Source organism: Ursus arctos, unplaced genomic scaffold (genome assembly GCF_023065955.2).
Source record: "Ursus arctos isolate Adak ecotype North America unplaced genomic scaffold, UrsArc2.0 scaffold_31, whole genome shotgun sequence".
NCBI classification, from domain to species: Eukaryota; Metazoa; Chordata; class Mammalia; order Carnivora; family Ursidae; genus Ursus; species Ursus arctos.
In genome coordinates this window covers 18,997,786-19,024,565 of record NW_026622997.1, presented here as the reverse complement: position 1 = coordinate 19,024,565, position 26,780 = coordinate 18,997,786, and the positions used below count along the sequence as shown (strand labels likewise).

The following is a 26,780-nucleotide window of genomic DNA, read 5'->3' as shown; positions in this document are numbered from 1 at the left end:
ATTAAAAAAAAAAAAACAAAAAACCACATACACAAAGAAGGCAAAGGGAGTCAAAGGCAAGAAAATCAGGAAAATCACCTTCCTAACAATGCCCAGATGTTAATTCCCCACCCATATTCAAGGCTGCGCAGGGTAACCACATGTCAGGCTGGGAAGCAGAAACATCTTTCCAAATGTCATCTGCTGACTCACACCAAACCAAGGGGACTCTTAAGCCAGAAAAGTAAAGGGGAATGAGGCAGGGAGAGGTGCACTCATCACATCTTACAACTGAACTCACGATATTTTATCTCATTACAGTGTCAGTAACCTTCCTCGACCTCAGGTAAGGTACCGCTCTCCAGTATGAAAGTCCTCCCCCCGGCTCCTCCCCACCAGCAGGCCCAGTCTGCTTCTGCAGGTATGAGCCCCGGGACCTTTACCCGATGCCGTGAATGCACTCAGTGGAAAGAATCCACAGCAAACGACAAGCAGACAGCGAACATCTCTGGGACAAACACGCCCACCGTGCGTGGCTAAATGAACCCTCAGAAGGGTCTAGTGAGGAGGTCTTCTGACTAGCCCTCCCTTACAGCACAAAATGAAAGTTCCTCCGAGAGAGGAATGTCATTTTGACCACAGGGGAGCTTGTCAAATATGTTTATCTCTCTCACAGCCATTTAACCAACAAACCCCTGCTGTTACTAAGATGAGTGACTTATCGCTCCGTTTCTGAGATCTCCTATTTGTGTTAGCCAGGATACTACAGAAATCGCTCTGAGCAAAGCCTGCAGTGGAAACTTCTGGCGGTGAGACTGGGAAAATGCAGGAATCCAAACAAGCCCCCACCCTCACCCGATGCTGTTAAGCCCACAGACTAGCCGACTTCCCTCTGAGCATCTCAACTCCCTGACAATTTCCGACCCCCATTTAGTTCCAGGAAACAAACGGAAGTCCAATCTGTTAGAGAAGACTCAAGATAAACACCGGAGCTGCATGCACCACACTTCAGCAACCCCCAAGGGCTGAAGGACTTCCTGTTCAATTAAGCCCTTCAGTAATCCCGAAGGCTTGAGCCCATTTTCCTTGTCTACAAACAGGAAGTGATCGAGCCTCGAGAGCTGTGGCTTTCCCACAAAGAAGGCCGCAGCCACAGACGCGGCACTACGCTTCAACGCTGCCTGGTCCCACTCATTTTCCCCCGTACGGCAGGACCGAGAGCAGAGCAAAGAGCGAAAGAATTGGGTGAGAATTCAAAAGCTCTACGTGATCCTAATAGAATGTGAAAACAACCGGGGGTGGGGGGAGGGGGCGGGAGGAGGAATAAATGGGGGAGAAGGGGAACCATCTCGCAACTGAAGCAAACCTCCCACAAGGGAGTCTCAACGTTTACGAGCCGGAAGATTAAACAGAAGTGACCAACCTCCAAAATCTTATTGTTTTAGTCCACAGTCTCAAGCCCGGCTTCCACACTAAGAGTAATTAATTTTTGTCCTGGGTCCCTATAAGCACATCGCTTGCCCATGGCCCCATGTTCTCCCATCCCCCCACCCAACCAAAACCAGAACCAGCTATCTCAGTTGAGTGGGCGAAGCACTGATGTCAAGGGAACTTTCTTCACTGTTCTTTTTAAGCGATGCTGCACACCCCCCCCCCAAGGCAGGCCCCCTCTAAGGGAAAGGGGAGACCCAAGGGGCACTGTTGGGAAGGGAGGGGTCAGGCAGGGGCCACACGATGCAGGAGGGGGTAGGATAATGGCGGGGGGGGGGGGGGGTCACATCTTCCCAAACGTTCAGAAACAACAGTAGAGGGTGGCATCCTGGAAATCAGCGACATCCTCCTCGCCTCTGCAACCCACTGATGAACGAACGCGAGGACGTGCTGCTTCCTCACAGCTGGCTTCAGCAAAACGCTACGCCAGCAAACCAGGCAAATAGAACCGTGTTCGTGAAGAGGCGGGTGGCAGCCACGGAGGGCCAGGGTGCAGAACCAGTCGTGTTATAATGAGTCTCCTCAAGTCCACCAGCCTAAACATGCCCTAATGGTCTCCCTTGGATCAAAGACGCATCCATCTTGAACTGTGTCAATACTCTGCCCAACGCCACACTCCAGGCCATCCGTCAGTCCTGGGAAGGGTGGCTGGGGCTCCACCTCCAGCAACCTGTCACTGAGCCTGGTCGGAGCACATTTCCAGCTGGACACTTACGCCTTCCTGCCCCCCCCCCACATACCCCCCTCACAAAATCCCCTCGGAGAGCAGCGCTAACCTCACACCCAGAAAGGGCCCCAAGACCCTGGCCCTAACCGGTTCACTTTCCCAATTTATTCTTTCAACCGTTCCCGTCCAAGGTTACCTCCGTTGGGCTGGCCTATTTTACACAAATCTGGGTACCCCAGATGTCACCTAGTACTTTCTGAAATGGACACCTGGTTGGAGATGTGGGGTACAGTAGTCTAACTTCACAGGGTTGTTTGCTTAAATAACTATTTTCTTTTTTGTCATACCATTTTAAAAAACAGAAACTGTGATACAAGTCAGTACTGCAAACAGTAAGGGGGGGGCACATCACGGCGGCCGCCGGTGCCACGGGGCAAGTCACACCTTCTTGCTCTCAGCTGCCATGGTCTCTCAGTTCCAGGATTATAAAGACAGCAACACACTTGAGCTAGGAATCACAAAACGAAACTTGACTCAGTGGCAAAACTGATAAGCAGTGAAACTGTAAATGAGCTCAGAAAGCTCAGATTATCCCTGCTCTGTTCGTGCGGTTTCCTCTTGGAGAAAGGAGAGAAGGACAAGCCTGGGAACTAATGAGGCCAAGGGAGGACCCCCCACCACCACAGAATGTAAGCACAAGTGTGTGTGCGCGTCTGAAAGGGGAACGGAGGCAAAGAGAGATTCCATGGAATGATGGAGCTGGACGGCAAGGAATGGACAAATAATGGACGAATGCCACCTTCTGGGTCTGAACACGAAGCCTCGGGTTTCGTGAAGTGCGGGCTCCTCTACCCACAGTGGGACAATATAAAACACGGCCTATGCTCCACCAGGGAGCCGGCTGGGACCCGGCACTTCGCCACTCCCTGCCAGCCCCTGCAACAGCTTCCCTCGGAAATAGAAATAGGTTTGGGAATGCAATCACTCACCACAAAAGAACCTTCCAGGAAGAAAGGTACAATTTATGCCTTCCTGGCCTCCTCTTCTCCAAGCCAACTCCAGACAAAGACAATCTCACACCCCTGGGCTTCCATGCTGATTAGCTCAACAATAAAACCATAAAACCATGGGGCTGGAGAGGAGGGGTGGGGAGGGGGGCCTGGCGCTGCTGGCCTGGACAAGTCCATCTCGAGCTCCACAGAGCCCAACCCTAAAGCCAGGCCTGAGGAAGAAAGCACCACACACCAGGGGAAGGCCGTCCACCAGAGTCCCATTCTCCCGTGAGCTGAACTCCTTTCAAGCAAATGTGAACACCCAGAATATAAACATCAGACAGCAAAAACCGACGCTGAGAACCAGAGCTAAGTGCCGGCCAGGCCATGGAGGAAAGAACCCTGTGCACTGGTGCTGGGAACTTACATGGGTGCAGCCGCTGTGAGAACACGAGCATCCTCAAAAAGTTAAAATGAGAACTCCCAGACCATCCAGCAATCCCCCTTCAGCCATAGAGCGAAGGAAATAGAAACACCACGTCAAAGACACACCTGCCATCCTGGGCTCACCGCAGCATTATTTACAATGAGAGCCGAGCGACGGAAATGAGCTACGAGTCCACAGAGGGGTGAATGCATAAAGAAAACGCAGTACACAAAATACACGGTGGAATATTATTCAGCCCTAAAAAAGGAAGAAATCCTGCCACATAGGACATGGATAATCACGTCCTAAGTGTAAGTCACAGAGAAAGAGTGACCTCACTTATATGCGGAATCTAAGAAAAACCAAAGTTCTAGAAACAGAGGAGAATGGTGGTTGTGTGTGCATGTGAGAGAGAGAGAGAGAGAGAGAGAAAGAGAGAGGAGAGAGGGAGGGGAAGAGAGAGAGGGAGACAGGGAGTGTGTACAAGGTATAAACCTGCACTTGACGAGTGAGTTCTGGGGTATAATGTACAGCATGGGGGCTGTAGCTAATGCTGTATTGTATACTTAAAAGCCTCCGAGTGTGAATCTTAAAATCTTTCAGACAGACAGACAGACACACACACACACACACACACACCCCACACAAAAGGAACTATGTGAGGTGACGGGTGTGTTAACTAGCCTTATTACGGCAATCATTTCACCATGTACGTACACCAAATCATCAGGTCGTGCACCTTAAACTTTACATGATGCTACAGGTCAATAAAGCTGAAGCCGTGAGGGAGACACACATATGTGCATACACTCGAATGTAACCCAACACCCAGGAAATCTAAAACCAGCCAGAATTAAAGATTCCACTTGGTGGTAACTAAAAGCATTTTCTATTAAAACAAGCGCAGGGGCCGCCTGGGTGGCTCAGTTGGTTAAGCGTCGGACTCTTGACTTCAGCTCAGGTCTTGATCTCAGGGTTGGGAGATCAAGCCCCAGGCTGCACTTTGCTCTGGGCATGAAGTCAGCTTGGAATTCTCTCTCCCTCTCCCTCTCCCTCTGCAACCCCCTCCTCGCTCGTTAAAATAAATCATCTTTAAAAATAAACAACAACAACAAAAAACAAATCCAGATCTATTTGAAGTAAGAAGTAAAAATTTCATGAATTAAGACCAACCACAAGAATTCAAAGAAATGGGGCGCCTGGCTGGCTAAGTCTGTTGAGCGTCTGCCTTCGGCTCAGGTTGTGATCCCAGGGTCCTGGGAATGAGTCCTGCATCAGGCTCCCTGCTCAATACAGTAGTCTGCTTCTCCCTCTCCCCCTGCCCCTCCCCCTCCTTGTGCTCTCCCTCTCAAATAAATAAAATCTTAATGAAAAAAAAAAAAAGAGAGAGAGAGAGAGAGAGAGTATTCAAAGAAATGTCCCAGCAGAGGAAGACTCCTTCTAGGTCCTAGACAGAAAGAAAGCTGAAAAATCCTATTCCACTGTTGACCATCTTCTCATACCTCCCCTCCCCCACTAGACGGGAGGGAAACAGTGGCTCAAAATAGCTATCTATCTGATGACCAGAGCAGCATTAAGCTACTACTGAATACTATTTGAGAACACACAATGACATTCTATCAAAACACTGCCATTAACAGCCCATGGAATTCACACAATGGAATTTTGAGTCACTTGGATAAATGAATGGGTTGGTTTCCTGTCATGGGACACCCTGCCGGGGGAGGGGTTAGCAACTGTTGCCATGGCAATGGTAAACCAATACATTCCCATCCATTCCAGACAGTGGTTCAAATAAACACAGATGAGAGCTGACCCTATTTGCCCTTGCAAGAATTTTGTGAAAATCTCTCTCCCCCCAGCATGTCCTTAAGGGAACAGGTTCCATCCCAATCTCTGTGCAACACTCTCTGGGAGGTACCACTACCCCTTTAAAAACCCCATAGGCTAAAAATCCAACAAATTCCTTTTTAAAAGATAAGCCACTGAGAAAATGTTGATCAGTATACAGCATCGCCCTTCACAGCACACACGACTAGAAGCATGAATTCTACGCACCGAGGGACAGCCAGGATGTTATTTAGTGTCCTCTCTCCTTTTCTTGGTCTAAAACGGAACTTGATTCGTAAAACACGGAGGCTGTTAGGCACACAGAGAAAGGTGGAGACAGACTTACGGAGGCGTGTGTTTTACGGGTAGAGTCCCCCGCTGGGTATAAATTAAATTAAATCTGGTGCAAGGTGAACTGTGTGAAGCCAGGGAAGGAATGAGAGGTACATCAGCACATACGTACGTACATAGCCTCACCTCCATTCCACCTCCACCCCGCTCTCCCACACGCAAACACAAGCGCACCCTGGAAAGGACTATGGGAAAGACTCTCAGGCCTGGAAGAATCCTAAAACCAGGGACGTGATGGATATTGCACGGTCTGGCTATCAGCCCAAATGCCGTCCATGAATACGGAGTAGAAAGTGAAGAAGACATAACCTGGCATGTAGTATTGTCTGCACGTTTTCTTTCCTATGGCCCAGAAATAGTGGAAAACACCCCCAACCCATACTGTGCCAGTGGTATGGTGGGTTGTTGAGTGCGTCTACCTGGCCAAAGGGAGCATCACCTACTGTAACCTACAGTAGGCTGGGAATCATCTTATAGACAGGAAATTCAAACCAGATTACGACACTCCCTTGCCAAGGTAATCTACGATTAAATCGCATTGTCTGCTTTGAGGAGCTGTTTGCAGCAGGAAAATCCTCTCGCTCTGATGGCATGTGTTTAGGTCAGGAATACAGCACACAAGTGACGATCTAAAGTGAAATTACACCCGAGAAAAGAAGTGGGGGGTGGGGAGGAGGAGACACGCAGCCAGTGACTGGTCTATAAATAATTTCAAATAAACCGCAAGGGAAGGAAAGACATTATTACTCTTGTGTTCCTGCACAAGACAGATGAACAAGCAGGAAGGAAACATTTGGGGACATATAAAGAAAAAGGTTTCAAAAAGGCATGTTCTCCAGTAGGCACGAGAAGATCTACGAAGGCCAACACACCCTGACATCTATGAAGGAAGGAAGGAAGGAGGGCAGACATAGCTGAATTCATACCACACTTCACTCACGGGTCCGAGCAAGGGTTTGCACAAAGAACCCAAAACAGAGGACAACAAAATGATCACAGAGGGGCGCCTGGCTGGCTTAGTCGACAACGCATGTGGCTCTTGATCTCAGGGTCATGAGTTCAAGCCCCATGGTGGGCACAGAGCCTACTTTAAAAATAAATAAATAAATAATTGATTTAAAAAAAAAAAAAAAGACGATCACAGAGCATACACCGAAGTGGGGGTGGGGGTGATCAGCTGACTTCATTTACATTATTACCTAAAGGAGTCACAGAAACTATCCAGTAGAAATAAGAGAATATTCTGGTGAGATCAAGCATTTGGGGAGCAAAGCTAACCTACCTGATCTACTCGATCAAGGCCAACCGGCCCCAAGAATTCTCAAGCACAGGGACAGTCGCTGTCCATGCACACAGACCGGAGAGGTCTATTTACCGGAAGACACTAACGCACCGCTGCTGTCAATCGTACCTAGCGTTCCATCCTTGGAGCAGTGGTTGCCCAAGGGCGAGCCTCCAACCCACAGTATCAGAATCACTTGGAAATCTAGCAGAAATGCAAATTCTCAGGCTTCACTTCAGACCTAGTGAATCGCAACTCTGGGGTGGGGCCCAGGAAGCTGCATTTGAGCAAGTACACCAGAGGCTTCTCCCGCGTGCTGAGGCTGGAGAAGCACTAGCTTAGAGCTGTCTCTATCACATCTATCAGACAAGGGACCGGAGGCTCCGGCGTCAAGCAGCTTTCACGAGCATACATGCAAAGCGACAATCTGCCTCCTTCTGAAGCCTGTGCTCTGTATTATACACACCACGTTCTACGGGCATTCCATCTCTAGCGCTGGCCAGGAGAGCTGGTTTAAGTGGTGAGGCACCGTCAAAGATCTCCTTTATATTTTAGGAAGAACAGACTCAGTCCAAAGTGATTTTAATTCTGGATTTGTCTCCCTTGTTTTTGGGTAAGTTCTACTCTCACAGGAAGCACCCTACAAGGGGCTGTATTATTCGGGCCGTGTGTACTGTAGGTCCTAGTTTGCTTAGCAAAAATACACGGGCACTGCTCGGCACGGCCGGCCTGCTTACCTAAGCCAAGCGTGCCTGTGAATGGTCGCCCTGTTGGCTCTGTTCAGTAAGAGAAGTGGGTCCATTCCCACTGGCGTGCCGCTGGTGGCCACTACTAGAAGGGCACCTCAACATTCGCAGTTTCAGTGTTCCCAGATGAAGAATTAACACACTGGAGAGCCACCCGCTTTAGAAAAAGCCACCGTGTCACCATCCAAGCTGACATCTGTTAAGTATATTCATTTCATAAAGCTGCTCTTTGAAAGAAGAAATGATACTGACGGTCTTAAATCCTTCCTTGTATACCAATTTTTTTTTGTTTAAGTCGGAATTTAGAAGTATCTATCTGGGCAAATGGAGAAGACTGGTAAAAGATAGACCTTCGTGATTGAAGACCAGAGAGGGCTGATGTCTGTCCTCCAATAGAAAAGTCTGTCCTGCTCAGCTGAGACTTAAGCCAAAAAATCTGAAGAACACGGAAACGCACTTGTTTACACCCAAGGCAGGGGAGCAGGGGCAGCAACCCAAAAGGTGGGGCACGCAAGCCTTGTCCTTCCAGACCTCCCAGCAAGCAGGTCTGGGGCAGAAAGGGAAGGCTGTACCTGCCACACCCTCCCCCCCTCTGGCTTCCAACAGCCCCAAACTCACAGCCGGAGGGCATCTTTCAGGAGCCACATCAGTTCGGTCTGGCTGTATGGAAAAGATCAATATACATTTTGGTTCCTAAATCCTTCCAAACCATAGAAGCCCTTCTCCTCGTGAGGACTCACAGCACCCGCGTCCCCCCTCTTAGCCTTCGATTTCTCATCTCTGGAACAGGTGATCTCCCTTCCAGATGATCTAGAACGGCTCTGCTCATTCCAGCCTCACTCAAGGGGACTGGAGTATAGGGGAGCCGGGAGCACAGGGGAGCCAGGAGCACAGGGGAGACATGAGCAATGATGGCAAAGGCGGCTCAAATCCCCGCAACAGGGAAGAATGAAACACAAACTCCAGAAAGGCCAAGTGCCAGTCCACAGTCCACAATGGCATTTGCCGAAACAAGAAGCAGATGACGGCCCGCGATGTACCAATAGCCTGCAGGCGTCATAGCGAGGCAAACATATTTCTTGGGGGCAGAGTAACAGGCTGAACAAATCTGTAACTTATGCTCCAGAGAAAGGAGGACTCAGAGAAGGGGAAAAAAAAAAACAATAATATCTATACATCTATATCTACATATAGATATATATAGATAGATACAGATACATTTAAAACTTTTGAGAATCCCATCCTGTAAGAGTCCCAAATTGACAGAATCTGAACATTTTTCTTAAAGAGTGTAAATCAATGAACATATCAAAGGCTAAACACAAAGTAACCACAGCCCACCCCGCCGCCCCCCAAAACCACGTTGGGCTGAATCGTGCTCATGGTTACTTGGAAGCATCCTCACTCATTCTCCTCACTCAAAGTTTGCAAGGAGCTAAGGCGGGCTCTGGCCTGGAGAGAACGGTCCCAAGATAACCAGCTACTGGCTAGGTGGCCTTCCCTCAAGCTAATAACCAATAACCACCACATGGATTTATATCCTACTCCATCAGAGCCAATGCGAGCTTTGTGTATTTTTTTAATTACAGTTTCAGAGAACAATTTACTTGACTCAGTAAAGCACCTGGCCTATTATATGGTTATACATGCAACAGAACAGCACTTCCTACGAAAGAAGCAACATCTCCAGCAGCCTCCGTTCATTTCGCAATAGGTTTGAAACCACACAGGAACATCGGGACAAAAACTCATTTTAAGAAGACCTGGCTTTTGTGTTCCTTTTTCACGTTCTCACGCTTTCATTGTATACATGGCAGACAACAGCAAGTAATATTCCTGTTAATTCTACATAACGGATGCTTTCTGTCAAGTTGCCCTGTGTGCTATTTAAACTTGAGATAAATTTTCTTCAAATACTGAATTCCAAGAACACAAAAAGCTAGGTCCTTCTACCTCGGGGGAAAAGCAGAATCTGTGAGTTTGAGATAACAGGAGAAAATGCCAGAGAGGGTTATCCCCGTCATTATCAGAGAATATTTACTGTCACGGAATTAGATGACCAGGTTGAAGATTTAAAAATTTTTAAAGAGACTAGAAAACGTGTAGTCAACCTCAGGTTGGCACCACAAGAAGTACCACAGGGCTTTCGGGCAAGAAGGCATTTTCCGTTCTCTGGGCATCACAGATTAATCACGGTGGATGGAAATTCAGTGACCTGATATTGTATTAGTTTGAGGCCCCTGGAACCTGCTGTGAAAAGAGAAACTTCCTTACATCCTAAACCCATTTTTGGTCCCAGGGAGTACTTACAGAACCAAAGAGCTCTAAGAAGGATGGAGAAACAGGAAGGGGGAGGAGAGACGAGAAAATTCTATCGCTACCGAAAAAAGTTTGTTCTTTCCTAACGCTTTAAAGCAAAACAAGGAACTATGGGTAATACTTCAAATGTGCACGACACGCAGACACACACAGGCACCTACCTCCTGGTATGATAAAGCAGAGGTGAGAGATCTGGACAATTCTAAACAGGAAAGCATGCTTCTCCAACGTAAGGACTCCTCCAGGAAGATTTCCTTTCCTGACACCTTATCTGGCTACTGGTAGAACTGGCTTATTACATTGACAAAAACATGCAAATATTTATTACACACTAGATACTCTGCCAGTCATTGGGGATACAAAGACAGACGAGGACGATCCCATCTGAGGGAGCTGAGGGCCACACACTTTTTAAAGCTTGAAGGACAAGTGAGCAGGACTAGACAGCGAGATCACCGGATTCCTCCCCCACAGTGATGACGCTGACTCTGCACCCATTCTCTGGAACAGTCTAAACTCAGGGGACAGATCTGTCAAGGTATTTTATAGGAGGATTACGCTCTTTAAAAGATTCTATCTTATGCAAATCAAAGCAATGGAGCCTGAAGCAAGAGAGAAAATATTCTTGCCTGATATTTACCTATTTCAAGGCGGGGGCGGGGGAGCACATGGACCCACTTCTGAGTCGGATCTCTTCTCTACATTTCTAATAGCAAAGTGGACCAAAATCTCTCCTCTAACAAGTCATTCAGACTGCTGCCTGGCCTGCTAGCCTGTACTTGAGATCTCTCTCGCCAACCCTCCACGCCTGGGCCCAGCTCTAAAAATGAGAGAGAAGGAGGGAAGGAGACGGGGGTCCCTGGTGCTCATGGCAAGAACACTCTCTTCCCATCCAAGTGGCAACACTGTGTGCTGCTTGTAATGGAGCACCAAAAGCAGCCAAGGGAGGTACCGACATCAAGGAACATTCTGCATAAAAAGCCAGGTCCAACAACCTGTCCATAAGTACTCACATGGGAACCACAAGGGGCGCTAACGGCTGTCACCCCCATCCCAGACGAGGTGCCTTCAAACCCCACACAACCAAAGCCAGTGACTTGCAAATAGGCCCTCCAGAACTCCTGTCTGCGTTCCCTTCCTCTCTCAATTTCATCAAGGAAAACTCACGAACTGATGAGACCGTTTCCAGGAGAGTCGGAGTCTGCGTTGACGGTCAGGGATGGGCTTACACTTGTCCTTTGGGGGTGCGGACGGGAAAGTGGGCAGAAGCACGTGGCTCGGGCATTCGCATTCATATTTAAGAGACTGAGAAGAGCAGGGATGCAGGAAGAAGGCGAGAGCTGGGTCCCTGGTTTCCATGGCAACCACAAGCATGCTAGACCAAAATTTGCATGGGAGGTGGCAGTGATATCCCTGCAATCAGATCTCCGAGGTAACGGAAAAAGGAAATGGTCACAGCAGTCGTGAAACTGCCTCAGGTGAAGTTCTCAGGCCAATTTTCCTGAAACAAGTAAAACGTGGCGAGAGGCCCATGTGCTTTCCCAGAACCGTAAGCAAATTTCGGGGGCAGCTGCCCATTCCCACAAGGGTCTAAAAATTTGCCCTCAGCAACGCCTGCTGGCCAGCCTGTAACCCCGCGGAGGGCACATCTGCACCGGGGCCCCACGCTTCCCGCACCTTCCTTCCCGCCAAGACCCGCATGCAAGGGCCTCAAAGGAGGAAGGGGGCGCCAGTCTACGCAGAAGAACTGCAGATCTACAAAGACCTCTCCAGACAGAGTCCTACACCTGGCAGAACATAACTTAAGAGGAGCCCGGTTTCACCGAGGAAAAGCTTAATACACAATTCTAAAAAAATACGCCTGAACGGTAAATGTAAACTGTACAAGAACAGAAAGACACGTCTCTCCCTGCTTTATACCAGACAGCGCTCCGTCCTGTACGTAGATCCGAGCACCACCCCCACCCCAAATTATCCAGCCAGATACGTGGGGCTTTAATACACAATTAAAAATGGAAATTCCACACTGACTTCGAAACTCACGACGGGATGGAGCCAAAGTAAATGTATACTAAAAGCTTTCTGATCAAAACCAGAAACAGGACAGTTTTCAACTAGCACAGAGCCCACCCTCCACCCCGTTCCCCCCACACACACTCCCTTTTAATTAGCCAAGGACCTCTTAAGTTTAAGTCAACTCTTCCTCTGGTAGTTTAAAAAAAAAAAGAAAAAGAAAGAAAAGAAAAGAAAAGAAAAGAAAAGAAAAGAAAAGAAGAAAAAGAAAAAGAAATCAAGATCGGGGTCTTTCATTTACTAAGGTGAAGACAGGGAGGTTGTCTGTCCCTTCCCAGAATCGAAGGAAACTAATGCTGTCAGTTCAACAAATAGATTCAGTGCCTATGAGCACATCTTGGCTGAGACGGACCTGGGGATTAAATGCTAAAGCTAAAAGCCAAATGGTAAAAGCAAACCAGGCTCCTACCTAGGGCCGTGCTAGGTTACTTCGTTTAATTCCAAGAGCCACCTGGGTCGCTGTTAGTGCTAGCCTGCCTAGCTGGCCCGTCCACCTTGAAGCCCACGCAGCTCCCAGCCCACAGCATGGTCTCTGCAGGCCCCTTGTCGGTGGGTCATTTCTGTGCCCGGGAGGGGGTGGTGACAGGGTGTGGGGTGCACCCTGCTCTCACAACAGGCAACTTCTTGAATCAACTACAAGAATACCAGACCAATTCTAAGGCTTCTACTACAAGATAGAAATAACTAGACTGGGACCAGATAGCCTCCCGCCACCCCACCTCCAAACCAGCACATGTGCCTTCTCAAAATTTCAAGGAACCCTCTGGTCTCAAGCTCAAAAAGAAATTAGTAAATAAACCCTGCCCTCTTGTGAGGCCAGTCAGATAAAGCACGGAAGTGCACAGGGCCTTCCAGAAGCAGCCTGCTATAAAGCCTTGAGGACCACTTCCTGTGCCAAGGCCCAGCCCCACCAAGGACAAGGAGAGGCTCAAGGCATGGAGTGCTGGCTCTTTCTGCTCTCTGGGTCTCCTCCCGTGGCCAAGCAGCCTGGCACATGAATCGTTCGCCAGGTTATTAATGTAGCTCCAACGGCATGCAGTGGCCAGGTCAATTGAGCCCTGGGCACTGGGCCAGTATCGCTCTCTCTCTGCGTTACACCCACACAGGTCTGTAACGTGCTATCAGGAAGCTACCATGGGGCCTAGAACATAGCCAAGTTCTCCACAGAAGGAAAAACTCAGTGCACAGGTCACCTTACTGACGATGCCCTGATGTCCCCAGACACGCCCTCGTCGACTCTTCGGCCTGTGTCCAGGATGTCACGTCTCCTACAGCACGCATCTGAGGTGATCGGCTACTGCTTCCTCTCCCTGGAGTGGAGAGCTCCTGCACCACCACATCGGGCTCAACAAATCCTCTTTTAGATCCGTCCCAGGACCCGGCAAACACCTCGAACCTTGAAGAATAAAATGGCACCCCTGGACACGCCTTCCTCGAGGGTCACACTCCTCAGAGAGTTAAAACCGCATCACTTGGCCCAGAAGGCAGATTCCTCGGGCCCCTCAAAAAACTTCTGAAAACACACCTCCCTCCACCTGTCTCCATCAGCAGTCCTCCACGGGGGCTCTTCACAAATTTACTCAAGGTGGAGAGAAACCACTTACTGAGTCCTGACCGGGGGCCAGGAGCTCCGTGTCTCTCGTGCACACCGTGCTCGCTCCTCTGTGCCTCGTCAGTAAAACAGGGGAATAAGGAAAGGCCTATCCCGCAGAGTCTGCTGTGGAGAATGAAGCGGGCTCACGTATGTGAAGGATTCAGAGCGGTGGCCGGCACCCCGCTGTGTACATATACACGCACTGTAAACGTGTTAAGTGCTAGATTAAGTGTTCATCACGGCCGCCTTACAAAGGGGGTATTCTTCTGGGGGACTGACTCTCGCATGGAGAGCTAAGAGGAAAACTGGGATTCACACCCATCTATAGGATTCTAGAATCTCAACTTTGTCTTTCCTCCAATTTCTAATCAAGGGCCTCCTTAGAAGACTGTGCCAGGAAAACATGTTCTACTTTAAATCATCAAATTCTGAGGATCGTTCAGGGAGAAGGGTCTCACCCCGATACCACTTGCCTTAAGCTCGGGAGGCTACAAACAGACAAACAGACCACACACGCCTGGGGGCTGCGATCCAAGAGTCTGAAACACCTCATGGACCCCAAGGCCTGGGAAGGCAGTCCCAGGAAGGATGGCTTCACGGGATATGGGAGACCCAGCCGTGCTCGGAGGCAGTTTTCTCTTCCTGGAAGGCCAGGTGGCTCAGAGGGCCCACCCGAGTCCCAGTTCTGGGGACACACCTGCTAACCAGTGCCAGGTAGAGAAGTGAAGTCAGGAACGTGGGCTCAGAAGGAGGAGGGGAAGCGCATGGATGCCCTGGGAGAGGAAGGAGCGTGAAGCAGCAGAAAGGTGCTCCACGGGCAGGAGGTGCCTTGAGGATGCAGATAAGGAGACCCACCCAAAGACAGGGAACCCCCAAAGGGATGGCAGCACCAAAAGAGAACACTACCCTCCGCAGCTTCTTTCCCACCCCCTCTCTACCACTCCCTAGGACGACAGAAGCAACTGGAGCCAGCAGGAGTCAAGTGACAACCGTGCCCCAACTCCCGCATCCCAGGTATCCGATCCAGGATGAAATGCGGGCACTCAGGGCAGCATGAAGTCAAGCACACAGAAGCACCGCTCAGCTCCTGTGTCCTGGCTGGAAGCTAACCGGTGCCTCTTCTTCAGCTAGACACACGGGGTGCAAGGAGGGAAGAACATCCCAAGGGAACCTGCAGTCGGATTCTGCCATTTAAGCCAAACTCACCTACCCATGCACGTTGCATGACATTAACCCCCAAACAGCAGCCAAAGTTTGCTCAGTCTCCCGAGAGCCTCCTGTGCCATCTTGTCCCATGTTCTTGCACAAGGTCAAACCCCAACCTGACTTTAATGCTCTGGATTTCCTCCTAACAACCAAAACCACACCCCAAAACTCCACGGAGACCTCTGCTGTCTCTTCCTCCGACAGATGACTGGGCTGCACCTCCGGAGAGGCGGCACCTGTAGCATAGACGCTATTCACGGATAGGCAGGCAGGCCTCCGTGTGTGACGACAACAGGGATGGACCCAAAAAGCATCCGTAGTGAGAGAGAAGGACGCAAAAGATGGTCTTATAAGCACCCCCCACCTCGGGTCATGCCACCTAATAATCTGACAAGTCGTGAACATTCTAGGATAGGAAGGGGGAAGGGGGAATCCCATAAAGCTCCCATAAATAATGTCATGCACAAGACCAGTCTGACGTTATGTTTATGACGCAGTCTCCTTTTTCTACAGATGGGGCCTGCAGCAAGGCTCTATCTCACCGGGGGGGGGGGGGGGGGTGTACGACAGGGGAGGGGGTTTCTCTTTAATAGAGACCACTAGCGCCGTGCCTTAGGGAGGGCAGGGTTATCAGAGATCTGAACAGAAGCCCAGGGATTTGGCTGCAGGGAGAGAACGGAACCACGAGAACGTGGATGAGCGCCACGGGCTACATCCTACAGTAAACAGAACATGTGCGTGCTTCAGCCAGCGAGAGTCTCGGGCACCATGAGAAATGGTCTCGTGGCTCTCTGCTACTCAACGTAAGACATCAGACCCTCGACTTCGCCTTGGTGACCCTTTTATCAGGGAAAATCTTAAGATCGAGGTGAAGGTATGAAGAGTGGACAGATACAAACCTCCCTCCCAAACTTGAACTGTAAGAAAGGGGGAAGGTCATTCACAAGTAGACATCAGGAGGTGAGCCAGTGTTTTAACTCTTGCCCCCTTGGAGCCCACCAACTCCAGCCAACTAATGAAAAAGCACACAAAAGAGTATTCTTCTCCCAGAGGAACACAGGCACAAACCATGAAAGTCACAAAGTAATCACAGATCTGTTTGGAACAGCTACCTGAAAGGAACAGTCAACTGGGTCCTAAAATGTTCTCCTATTCAGGATAGACCTGTCCCCGGTGCCCCTGTGCATGACCTCTAACCTCTAATACTGGAGGACCCCAGAGAGGATTTCAAAAGCAAAATGTGTTTTACTCAAGATAAGCTAAACCTCCCCCACCCCTGCCACCTTTCTATCTACTGCTTGGTTTACAATGCAGAAAAAAAAATTCATTTATTTCATTAAAGAAGGAATGCAAACACTTGGCCGAGAAGAGAACATCTACTAGGGTTCTGTGATCTGAGGGGCCACAAGGAGATTGCATTGCACAAAGGTGCTCGGCCATGAGGGCACGTGAGGCTGTGATCCAGCCAGGGCTCAGCTCACCAAGCCAGGTGCTGCTGGCCCAAAGACAGTACCCTTCTGGAATTTGCCTGTCCCAGAGGGACGTGAAGAATCCAATCAACAGTTTATGCCCCCAAGAGAAGGCGACATGGTGTAGTGGAAAAGTCCAGGCATTACAGACAGGAAGACTTGGATTCCAATCCTGACCTTGCTACTTTTAAGAAATGTGTCACTAGTCAAGTATTTTCAACATTTGTTGACTCGGCTACAAAGCAGGTGTGGGGCGCCTGGGTGGCTCAGTCGGTTAAGCATCAGACTCTTGGTTTCGGGTCAGGTCAAGATCTCAGGGTCATGAGACTGAGCCCTGTGTTGGGCTTCACGCGGAGTATGGGACTTGCTCGAAGAGCCTCTCCCTCCCTCCCTCTCTCTGCCCCTCCCCACCTGCTCAGCTCATCCTCTCTAAAAAATAAAGTTAAAAAAAAAAAACCCGTCCAAGTGTTTCCTTAGGATTAAGGTAAGATTTATTAGCACAATATGTTCTATTCACTAAGCAGTTCTGCCTCTTTTAGAAACAGACTTTCTGGAACTTCAAAGAAAAGTGTTTCTAACAGTCACACGCTTTCTTGTGGAGTGGGACTTTCTATTTATAGGTCAACTGCTTCTTTATTTTGAGATTCACTTACATTGTGTCAGGGCTTAGTTAGTCATTAAAGGAGAAAAAATGTGAATTGCATAACAAAACTAAATGGGAAGGTTAGGGCTGGGGCTAAGATAAAGTGCAAACATGGCAGTTAGGATTCCTAGTGGTACCCTTCTCCTCCCTCTGATTCAACATTGAAAGAACAGAGTAATAGGGCCAAAACGGACTTCCTGCCTGAAAGAAACCAAAAATCCACACAAGACAATGGACATCACACCACAAAGCGCTGTGATCCCTGAGAGATGGGAAAGGTTTGGACAGCTCACAACCGTGAGAGAATTTCCAGGCCACAGCCCAATGAGGGGAAATTCAAGCAGGGTTTAGAGGAATCTAAATTAAGGAGAAGGAGCTGAGAGTAGGCAGAGGCCAAGGTACTGAAGAACAGGATCTGTAAGGCAGGGTACTGGAAAGGGGAGGGCCACATAGAAAATTCTGGAACCTCCTCACATATTCACTGGGTACCAGCAGAAACTACGGGGGAAAAGTACAAGAAAGGACTGGAGGGAACAGTCCCTGAATCCCACACAGGGCCATGAACGGTGTCTGTATCTACCAAATGGTCAACATCCTAATTCACAGGGCAGCAAGTACTCATCCAGGTTTCGCCTGAGCGCTGGGAAAAACTTAACCCTACAGCAAACACTTCCCTGGCTCTACTGAACAAAGCTGCAAAGCCAAGATCCAGAAGGACCCAACTGCTTCCTCCGAACTTCATCACATCTTAGAGCAATGCTTAAGAACAGGGAGAGAAATACAAACATATCCAGAACCCAAAGGAAAATGGACAAGGCCCGACGACCAATAAAAAATTATCAAGGCAAGCAAAAGGGCAGGAACACAGGACCGCTAATGAGGAGGAACAGGAGTCAATCCAACACGGACCCATAAAGAACACAGGTGAAAGTGGCAGACAAGCGTACTAAAACCTCCATTATAACTGTATTAGTGCGAGCAAAGACCAGCCCGTCAGGAGAGCACTGCAGATTACACAGACCAGGCTCTAATTTTAGAGATAAAGACAGCAATCTCTGAGGTTAAAAAAATTTAAAAAAATAAGTAAATTTTACAGACTACCTAAAATAAAGCAGGGGCCGGGTGGGGGCGGGGAGGGGACTAGGATAAAACAAACAGCATCAAGGTGCTGTGGGTCAACGTCAAGCAGTCAGATACAGACGCAACTGAAATCCCTAAAGGGGAAAAGCAGCATACACTAAAATTTGCAGAAATGTTGCCTCCAATTTTTCCAAAAATGATGAAATCTACAGAAGCAGCAGCTCAATGAACTGCAAACACAAGAAAAATAAACGACACCAAGGGACATGGTACCACTGATGAAAAGAGAATCTTAAAGTAGACTAGGGAAGGGGCGCCTGGGTGGCTCAGTCCACTGAGCCTCCGACTCTTGTGTTTTGGCTCAGGTAATGCTCTCAGGGTCCTGTGATGGGGGTGCTGCATCGAGCCCAGCAGCAGAGAGCCCAGCATCTGGGTCCAGAGGTCAGCAGCAAGTCAGCTTCCCCTCTCCCTCTCTTCCTGCCCCTCTCCCTCTCTTCCTGCCCCTCCCCCCCACTCTTGTCTCACCCCCCCCCCGAAATAAATCTTTAAAAAAAAAAAAAAAAGGTAGACTAAGGGAAGGGACACCTCTTAGAGTTAAAAGAGTGACAGTAGACGTGTTGGAACTAATGCGAAGCAGGGGACAGCTGAGTGACGTGCCCATCCCTACCACAGCATTTTAAAGACAGTGCCCTAAAATTCTATAATGAGCAAAAGATCTTTTAAAAATCAAGGTAAATTTCGTACAAGTACATTCTGTCCTGCAGTTCCCACAAACACATATGTATTTTAAATGAGGGTGAAATAAAGACCTTCGCAGACATATAAAGCCAAGATTCATTCAACCCTATAAATAGTATTAAAAAAAAAAAAGGTATTAAAATCCTTTCAGGCAAAAGAAAAATGACCCTGGAAAGAAAGATCTAGAAGAAGGAAAAGAAAAACACCAACAATGCCAACCATTTAGATAAATATAAAAAAGCAGATAGGCCTGAGACATCTACATTTACTTTATATTTAATTCCACAATTCTCTTCTGTGGTTACTAAGGGTCCCACCTAATATTCCATTCTGCCATTCCGCCCCTTCTTTATTCCTGTAGAGACTGTGTTTCAGTCAAGACAGCTGCAGAATTAAAAATTAGGACAGTACTAAGCTCTAATTTGTAAAATCGTCTTCAAGGCTGTAACGATCTGTAACACCCTGGTCAGTAGAGAGGTCTAAATCTAAACCAAAACTTAAAAGAAATGATCTGAGGCTGCATGTGACTCGTATTGCCAAGATTCAAAGCAAAATGAGCAAGTGCTTTAACAGTGCACTTGACTACTAATGTATTTTGTTAAGGGGAAACAAGCATTTAGACTTTTAAAATTCTAATTCTTACAGATGCTCACTGTGAGGGGCGCCTGGGTGGCTCAGTAGGTTGGGTGTCTGCCTTCAGCTCAGCTCATGATCCCAGGGGTCCTGGGACTGAGCCCCCAGGGGGTCTGCTCAGTGGGGAACCTGCTTCTCCCTCGGCCTCCCCCCACCCCCAGCTGTGCCCTCTCTCTCAAATAAATAAAATCTTAAAAAACAAAAAGTTGGTTCTCTGTATGCAAAACCCCATCCACCGGAATAAGGACCATCTTTAAACTCAGTCTTCTATCCACCGATGCCCTAAGATACAGCAGCTCTTTAACAAGAAGACACATGGGACCCGCAGAGAGACAGTCTGTACTTTTTAACTAGTTCACTAGGCTCTGCTGAAGGTGCCCCCCCACAAAGTAAGGCAGGGATTTTAGCAGCAATAAGTACTAGCGAAACAGCCCCCTCACACAAGGCAAAATGATGACTAACGTCACCGACAGCCCATCTTCGCACACTTGAACCTCATCTCACTCATGACTGCTCCACGCAAGCAAATAACCGGGTTACACCAACCTCTGTGGGGGATTCACGCTGTCCTCCACACGGGTCCTTCCTGTGACTCAGTAACTTCAGAAGAGGGACACGCGCCTAACACTTTTCCATCTGCCCACAGAGGGTGGTGACGGTGTCACCACAGAGGGAAGATACAAATCACAATCTGTATAAATCAAAATTCCTCTAGAACGTGTTTGAGAAGCCCCCAGTCAATGTGCAGACTCACAGGCAGCAAAGTCATGGGTCACACACGGCGAGGAGAGCGAATAGTCGTATCTCGTGCGCAGTCCTCATCATACACCTGCAGGCTCTCCCGAAATCGCCCTGTTCAGTCCACAGAACCACGAGGTGGTTACTAGCGCTGCGGGCATTTTAACACCCGAGGACACGGGGGCCCGGCGATGTGCAGGAGCTGCCCGACGGCACAGGACTGGCCGAGGGTGAGCCCAAAGACGCCACGCCGTCCAGCTCCAGTCCGCGCTGTGAACCACTATGCCAAATACCAGGTCCCCTGGACACATCCCTAAAAACCACCAGTTATTGTATTTTCTCTGCTTATTCCCTCCACCCAAAGATTAAGTAAAATAAATACACACAGTTAATTCTGCTACATATCCCAGCAGTCAAAGGACCCCTTTCAAACCATGCATTTTGGATCTTCCATTTATGTGCATTTAAAAGTATACGGGGGCGGGGGACTGGGTGGCTCAGTCAGTTAAGTGGCTGACTCTTCATTTCAGCTCTGGTCATGATCTCAGGGTTGTGAGATTGAGCCCTGCGTCGGGCTCCGCACTGGGCACAGAGCCTGCTTGAGCTTTTCTTTCTCCCTCTGCCCCTGCCTCTGCTCCTCCCTTCCTCAGACTCACACTTGCTCTAAATAATAAATAAACAAATCAATAAATCAATAAAAGTACACTGTCACACCAACTTTGTACGCCACCTTCCTTTCTACCAGCCGAACAGGTAATCCATACGCCCATAACCATCACTGTGGAGTTTCTCAGTGTATCCACAATTGACAGAATCTGTCCCTTCTGGTTTCTGAAAATACTTCAATATCTCTTGCAGGAAACACGAGTTTTAGACAAGCCAAGTGTAACAGGATGGGCAGGGGTAGTGTCAGTGTAACAGGATGATGAGGGTAAGGAGTTAGGCATGGCCACCATCAAATTCAGAAGGAGCTGATTACAGGCTCAAAGTCTCTATAATGTTTTCATTTGAACAGTGACATTACCTTAATGTAGAATTTTTTAAATATCATTTATCCCAATGATAATGATGATAATAAAAATAATAATACAAAGGAAAATCGACACCTAGGAACACCAGCATGGACTCCTCCAGATCTCCAGTGGCTGGGATGTCATGGCCACCAAACAGGCAAAGAGCTTGTACAGAAGAGTGGCTCTTCCTTTCACAAAGAGTAGACAAAGATTTCAGAGGATTTCCTTTTAATGGCTAGGTAAAAAGATAACTTTCATTTTTGCCTCAAAAAAGAAAAATAAACGCTACAGTACTCTAGATTCTACTGCTTTCTGTATGCCAAAAAAAAAAAAAAAAAAAATCCCCGACGTCAAGTACAACCAATGGCAGCAAGTACACAGGGCCAAACATAGCTCAGGGGGGTTTCCCATAGGAAAATAACACTTTGCAAACACACAAGTTGTTTGGACTAAAGACTTAACAAAACACATGACAGGCATCATCAGAAAATGAAATTGCTTTGATTTCCAGGTTGGAAACTCAAGGCAATGGTCTAAGACTTGCACAGTCTGCACCTCTTATTTTAATTTTTCTTACAAAAGTCAAACACAAATTCCCTCTTTCCTCCAGTACCGAGAGAAAAGGCAAATTAACTGGTAATATCCTAAAAACCATCTATCTAGCAAGGGCAATGAACTTTACGAGAATGGCTACCAATTCCTAAAGAATGTAGAATGCTCGGTCCAGAGCAAAGACCTAAATCATGGCCCTGGAACTTTAGGATTCAGGGTTTTGTCCCACACAGTCTAAATGCCTACCAAGAACACAAGGGGTCAATCACAAGTTACGCTCCTCCCGGGTGTATATACACGAGGCTCAGCGAATTGTAGCCACGAGTTAAAAGCAGAGTCTCATCAACAGTGCTCTAAGTAACATTTTGAAATAACCACTTTAGGTAGTTTCTCTGGGTTTGACATTGTCATCAGCAGGGACAGGACACCCCATCAGCTTATGAGGAAAGGTCTAACACACCTAAGTTGAAGGAGGCTGACCACTCAGTCTGGCGAGGCACTGACAAAGCGCTAGGTATTCAGATTTCAGTTCTAACAACATGCATTAATTAGAAGGCGGGGTTCATACCAAATTATTTATGCTAAATACCAACAAAAGATCAAAACAAATGAGCTCTTTAAGACCCAGAAAGTATGAAAAGATTTTATTTTGGGGGCACCTGAGTGGCTCAGTCAGTTAAGCGTCCAACTCTTGATTTTGGCTCAGGTCATGATCATAGGTCGTGAGACCAAGCCGCCATCCAGCTCTGCACCGGGCATGCAGCCTACTTAAGAAAATTGTTTCTCTCCCTCTCCTCCGCCCTTCCTCTCTAAAGGTTTAAAAAAAAATAAAAGTTATTATTTTGTATTTGTAATGTACCCTACAAGACTGCAAGAAATTTTAGCCCTAACTTCCCTACTTGTAAACTACAAAGCACTCCTCGTGTTAACTCCAGGCCACCCCAGACCAGACCTCAATCCAGCCCAACCTGTCAAACCATAACCTAGGTTATGCCCCTGATGGATTTCCCTAGCAGAGTGTGACTGTAACCAAATAAAATGCTGCTATGAATCCTTAATTCAGTAAAACAAGGTACTTGGCACACTAATTAAAGCAGATTAGAAATGGTTACGTTTTCCTTAGATTCATCCTGAACAAAATTTCTCTCTCCCACTGTTTGGAGACAAAAGTCAAAGACCGATGTGCACACAGCTGCCCCACACCAACACAGCAGCCTGCAAAGAGGAAGCCAGTAGCACTGAAAACTAAGAAAGGCACTACCGGGAGTCCAGGACAAAGGGCCAGCATCCCCCCCACCCCAAGAGAACGAAGCCGTAGAGATGCTGGTCATCACACCCCCGTACTGGTGGGATCTTTGGGGGCGGGGAGAATTGATAGCCATGCAGCAGCTCAAGGACCAGGTGCAGACATTTCCAACCACACTCAGAATTTTGATCCCCAAATGGGAGATGAAAGATGATGGCAGATTCATGACCACCTGCCCACGTCTGGAAGCATGGACAACATCATTGCAGGTTCCAACCTATTCCCTGATGGGATTTCTATACACATCCTCAACTTCCCTCTCTTGTGAGGGTGCATTTCTCCAACTGGGACCGAGCGAATGTTTGTGGCGAGTATCTGCAACATGACAGACTTGTCACTGAGACACTCACCCAAGGGTCTTTAAAAGATAGTAACCTACAAGGCCCAGGACATTGCCAGAGACTCTTCGTCCATATGCTTGCTGACTAACAACAGATCTGAGACCTCTTCTGAGACACAGCGCTGAGAATTAAGAGAAAACTGTATTCTGGGTTTTCTAAATGAAGAAAGACATGGCATGATGGAGGAAAATAAACGACTGAGCTACCGTCTCAAATTTCAGACCGAAGTATGGTTCTGGTAAGGATCTCAAAATGCCTAATGCATGGCGAAGCCAATCCTTTCCTCTTAATTTCCACTATACTCCGTACGTCATTACATAACACACATCTAGACAATTTCCATAAGGTAACTAGAATTCTGGAGAAAGAGTACACAGCAGCAGCCAGGCCAAGGGATTTTTTTTTTTTCTTTTCCCCAACCTCTCAAACCACCAGGTTCTAAGAAAAAGTCACTAACCTAGTCATCCAGGAAAACCTCGAGTATGAGAACGGAAAAAAAGAAAAAAAAACAAAAAACAAAACTGGAAATGGAATATCATTTCTAGATGGGGTGGGAGGTGGGGAGCACAACCTGAGGTATGAAATCAGGCAGATGACCAGCAAGAGGTTTTATAAACACCCCATTAAAAGCAGCATTATATAATGTCGACTGCCACAGTTTGACCGTGAAGCCACAAACTTATCAAACTCCCATAGCCAACTTCCCTATCAAACTCAAGCTTATTTAAGAAAGTTATTTAAAAAAAACAAAAAAAACAAAAACAAAAAACAAAAAAAAGCTGGTAAATTAGAAGTTTTATGAACGATTCCCTCCACTTCCGCCAGGGCTAAACACCACGCCGTTCTGTTTTCCTGGGAAGGAACACTGTTCAGAAACATCGCATTTAATTCTTCAACAGTTTTAGGAACAGCTCTCTTCAGACATGGCTACATACCATCGAATTGACTCCAGAAATTGAGGAGAGTCACTTAAAATGATCAGAGAAGACAGGAGTTACAAGTTGGCAACCCTGTGGCCAATGCTCAGGGCAGGAACGGGCTCTGTTTGGCCCACGGCATTTTCCGGTATGTTCGTTTTGAGTGACAATTAGTGGACAAAGTTTGGAAACCAGGACCTGTGATACAGAACATCCAGAACCCTGGCTCCTCTACGAAAACCAGGAGACTGGGTGGGTGGGTGGGCCTGAGTTGGCTCCCCTGTGGGAAACACTGGCGTCCCAGGTTTAAGGCGCCAGCATTTTCAGCCTTGGGTACTAACCTTTTCCTCGACGGCCCTTCTTCAAAATCTGAAGAACTAACATCGTTGCTAGTAGAGGACACTTGGGATGCATCGTCCTTCTCATTCTCTGACTGTTCTGACGCTGGTCCTAATCCCTTAGACTGGCCATTACCAAGGAGCCCTACAGGTGAGAAAAGGGGACAAAGACTTAAAACACATGACATCAGGAAGTAGCACTTTACCACAGTTACCCCTACACCATGGCTGATGAGGCCGGACCAGAATTTGGAAAGAAGAGGATTAGAAGGTACATATCCCCCTTTTGAGCGGGACACCTCATCCTACGTGAGGCCTAGGAAATCATTTCAACAGTAAGAAACGCAGGCAGGATTTTGCAACCATAATATACTTTGCCGGGGTCTTATTGAAATACGTAAACATCTTTCAGGACTTGGCCTAGGAAGAAAGGCACTCGTGTATTACCAATTCAAACTAGTTAACCTTCAAAGGCTAATAGATGGACGCTAGAAATACTGAACTCCTGGGGCGCCTGGCTGGCTCGGTGGGGGGAGCGTGCAACTCTTGTTCTCAGGGTTGTGAGTTTGAGCCCCACGTGGGGTGGAGAGACAACTTTAAAATAAATCTTAAAAAAAAACAACAACAACAAAAATATGGAAATCTTTTGGAACTGCCTTCAGGAACCAGACAAGAGAAAGCATTATTTTGGAGCCATAGCTTAAGTTATTAACCAGAAATCCTACTACACAATTTCCTCTTCATAGTAATCTGTTATATTAGACAGTCACATTGCCTTTGATGGTCTCAAAGGAGAAGGCCTCTCTAGGACTGCATATATGATGACACCATGCAAAAGAAGGAGTCTTAGGGCCCCAGGATGTCCTGTTAAGTAGCCGAACTGGAGAAAGGTCCCAGGGAAGGACCTGTGCTAAGTGTTACTGTAAGTATTTTAATAAGCATGGAGGCCCCAGTAATGGGCGATGGTGGAATAAAAGCCTGGGTGGTCTTGTAGCACTGAGACGCTCTTGCATCTAGGGCTCCGGACATGATTTAAGTCCTACCGATGGGAAGCTCGCCCCAACGCAAGTGTCCGCAGCGACTAGGCCCCAATTTCTCGGTCTCATCAGCAGCCTCATGGGCATCAGAAGCTAGGAACCCACAAGAATGCCTGCCCGGGACCTAGGTTTTCACAGCCACAGTGCTTGGCTTTTAATTTTAAGCAAAGCCAAATTATAGTGTGGCCCCTTGATTTTCATCCTTCCAACGTGTCCACCAATGTTGTAGGCACTTAATTCCCTGTCTTAAATCCCTTTCTGCTTCCAACACTTAAGAGTGGTTCCGACTAGTGGACGAAACATATAGGAAACAAGATTCTACCTGTTTGGTAAAGTCGTCTGAAAGAACGTGGTATAAGGTAACCCAACCCTGAGACTCGGCCTATTTATGCATGCGTTTCCCTGCTTCTGTGTTTTCCCATCCTTTCTGAGGATGAGGAAACCACAACGTTGGAAATCTACTGTGATGCGATAAATAAAGCCCGCCGCGATCACTCAGACGTGCGGCTTTCTGGAGTCAGGACTGCAAAACAGAAGTGAAAACATACACAACTTCCCCAAGAAAGAGAAAACATGGGCAATTTACACTGTGAGGCCCAAAAGAGACATGAACTGTATGGAAGTCACAGCCTAAAGGTAGAGGTATGGTCCGTGCTACCCACTACTGGGGCTATCAGTCATATGCAGTTCTTTTTTTTAACGTGTGTTTTTTTTGTTTTTTGTTTTGTTTTTTTTGAGGTGGGGGGATGGGACAGAGGGAGAGGGGGAGAGAGAATCTTTTTTTTTTAAGATTTTATTTATTTATGTGACAGAGGGACAGCCAGAGAGAGGGGGAACACAAGCAGGGGGAGTGGGAGAGGAAGAAGCAGACTCCCAGCGGACGAGCCCGATGTGGGACTCGATCCTGGAACACCGGGATCACGCCCTGAGCCAAAGGCAGACGCTTAACGACTGCGCTACCCAGGCGCCCCGGGAGAGAGAATCTTAAGCAGGCTCCACACCCAGCACAGAGCCCCAC

The 26,780-nt window shown here is 47.8% G+C and overlaps 1 protein-coding gene across 5 annotated transcripts in view; it reads right to left on the bottom strand.

Moving 5' to 3' along the window:
- Window positions 1–26,780, bottom strand: part of JARID2 (jumonji and AT-rich interaction domain containing 2) — a 252,350-nt gene that overhangs the window by 79,257 nt on the left and 146,313 nt on the right. For 4 of the 5 annotated variants that reach the window (XM_026511523.4, XM_026511526.4, XM_057304957.1 and 1 more), the window contains one exon: window positions 24,729–24,870. The exons of the other annotated variant lie outside the window; for it this stretch is intronic. In XM_026511523.4, coding sequence (XP_026367308.2) covers window positions 24,729–24,870 — 142 coding nt within the window. The remainder of the gene's footprint in view (window positions 1–24,728; window positions 24,871–26,780) is intronic. 5 annotated transcript variants of the gene reach the window in all.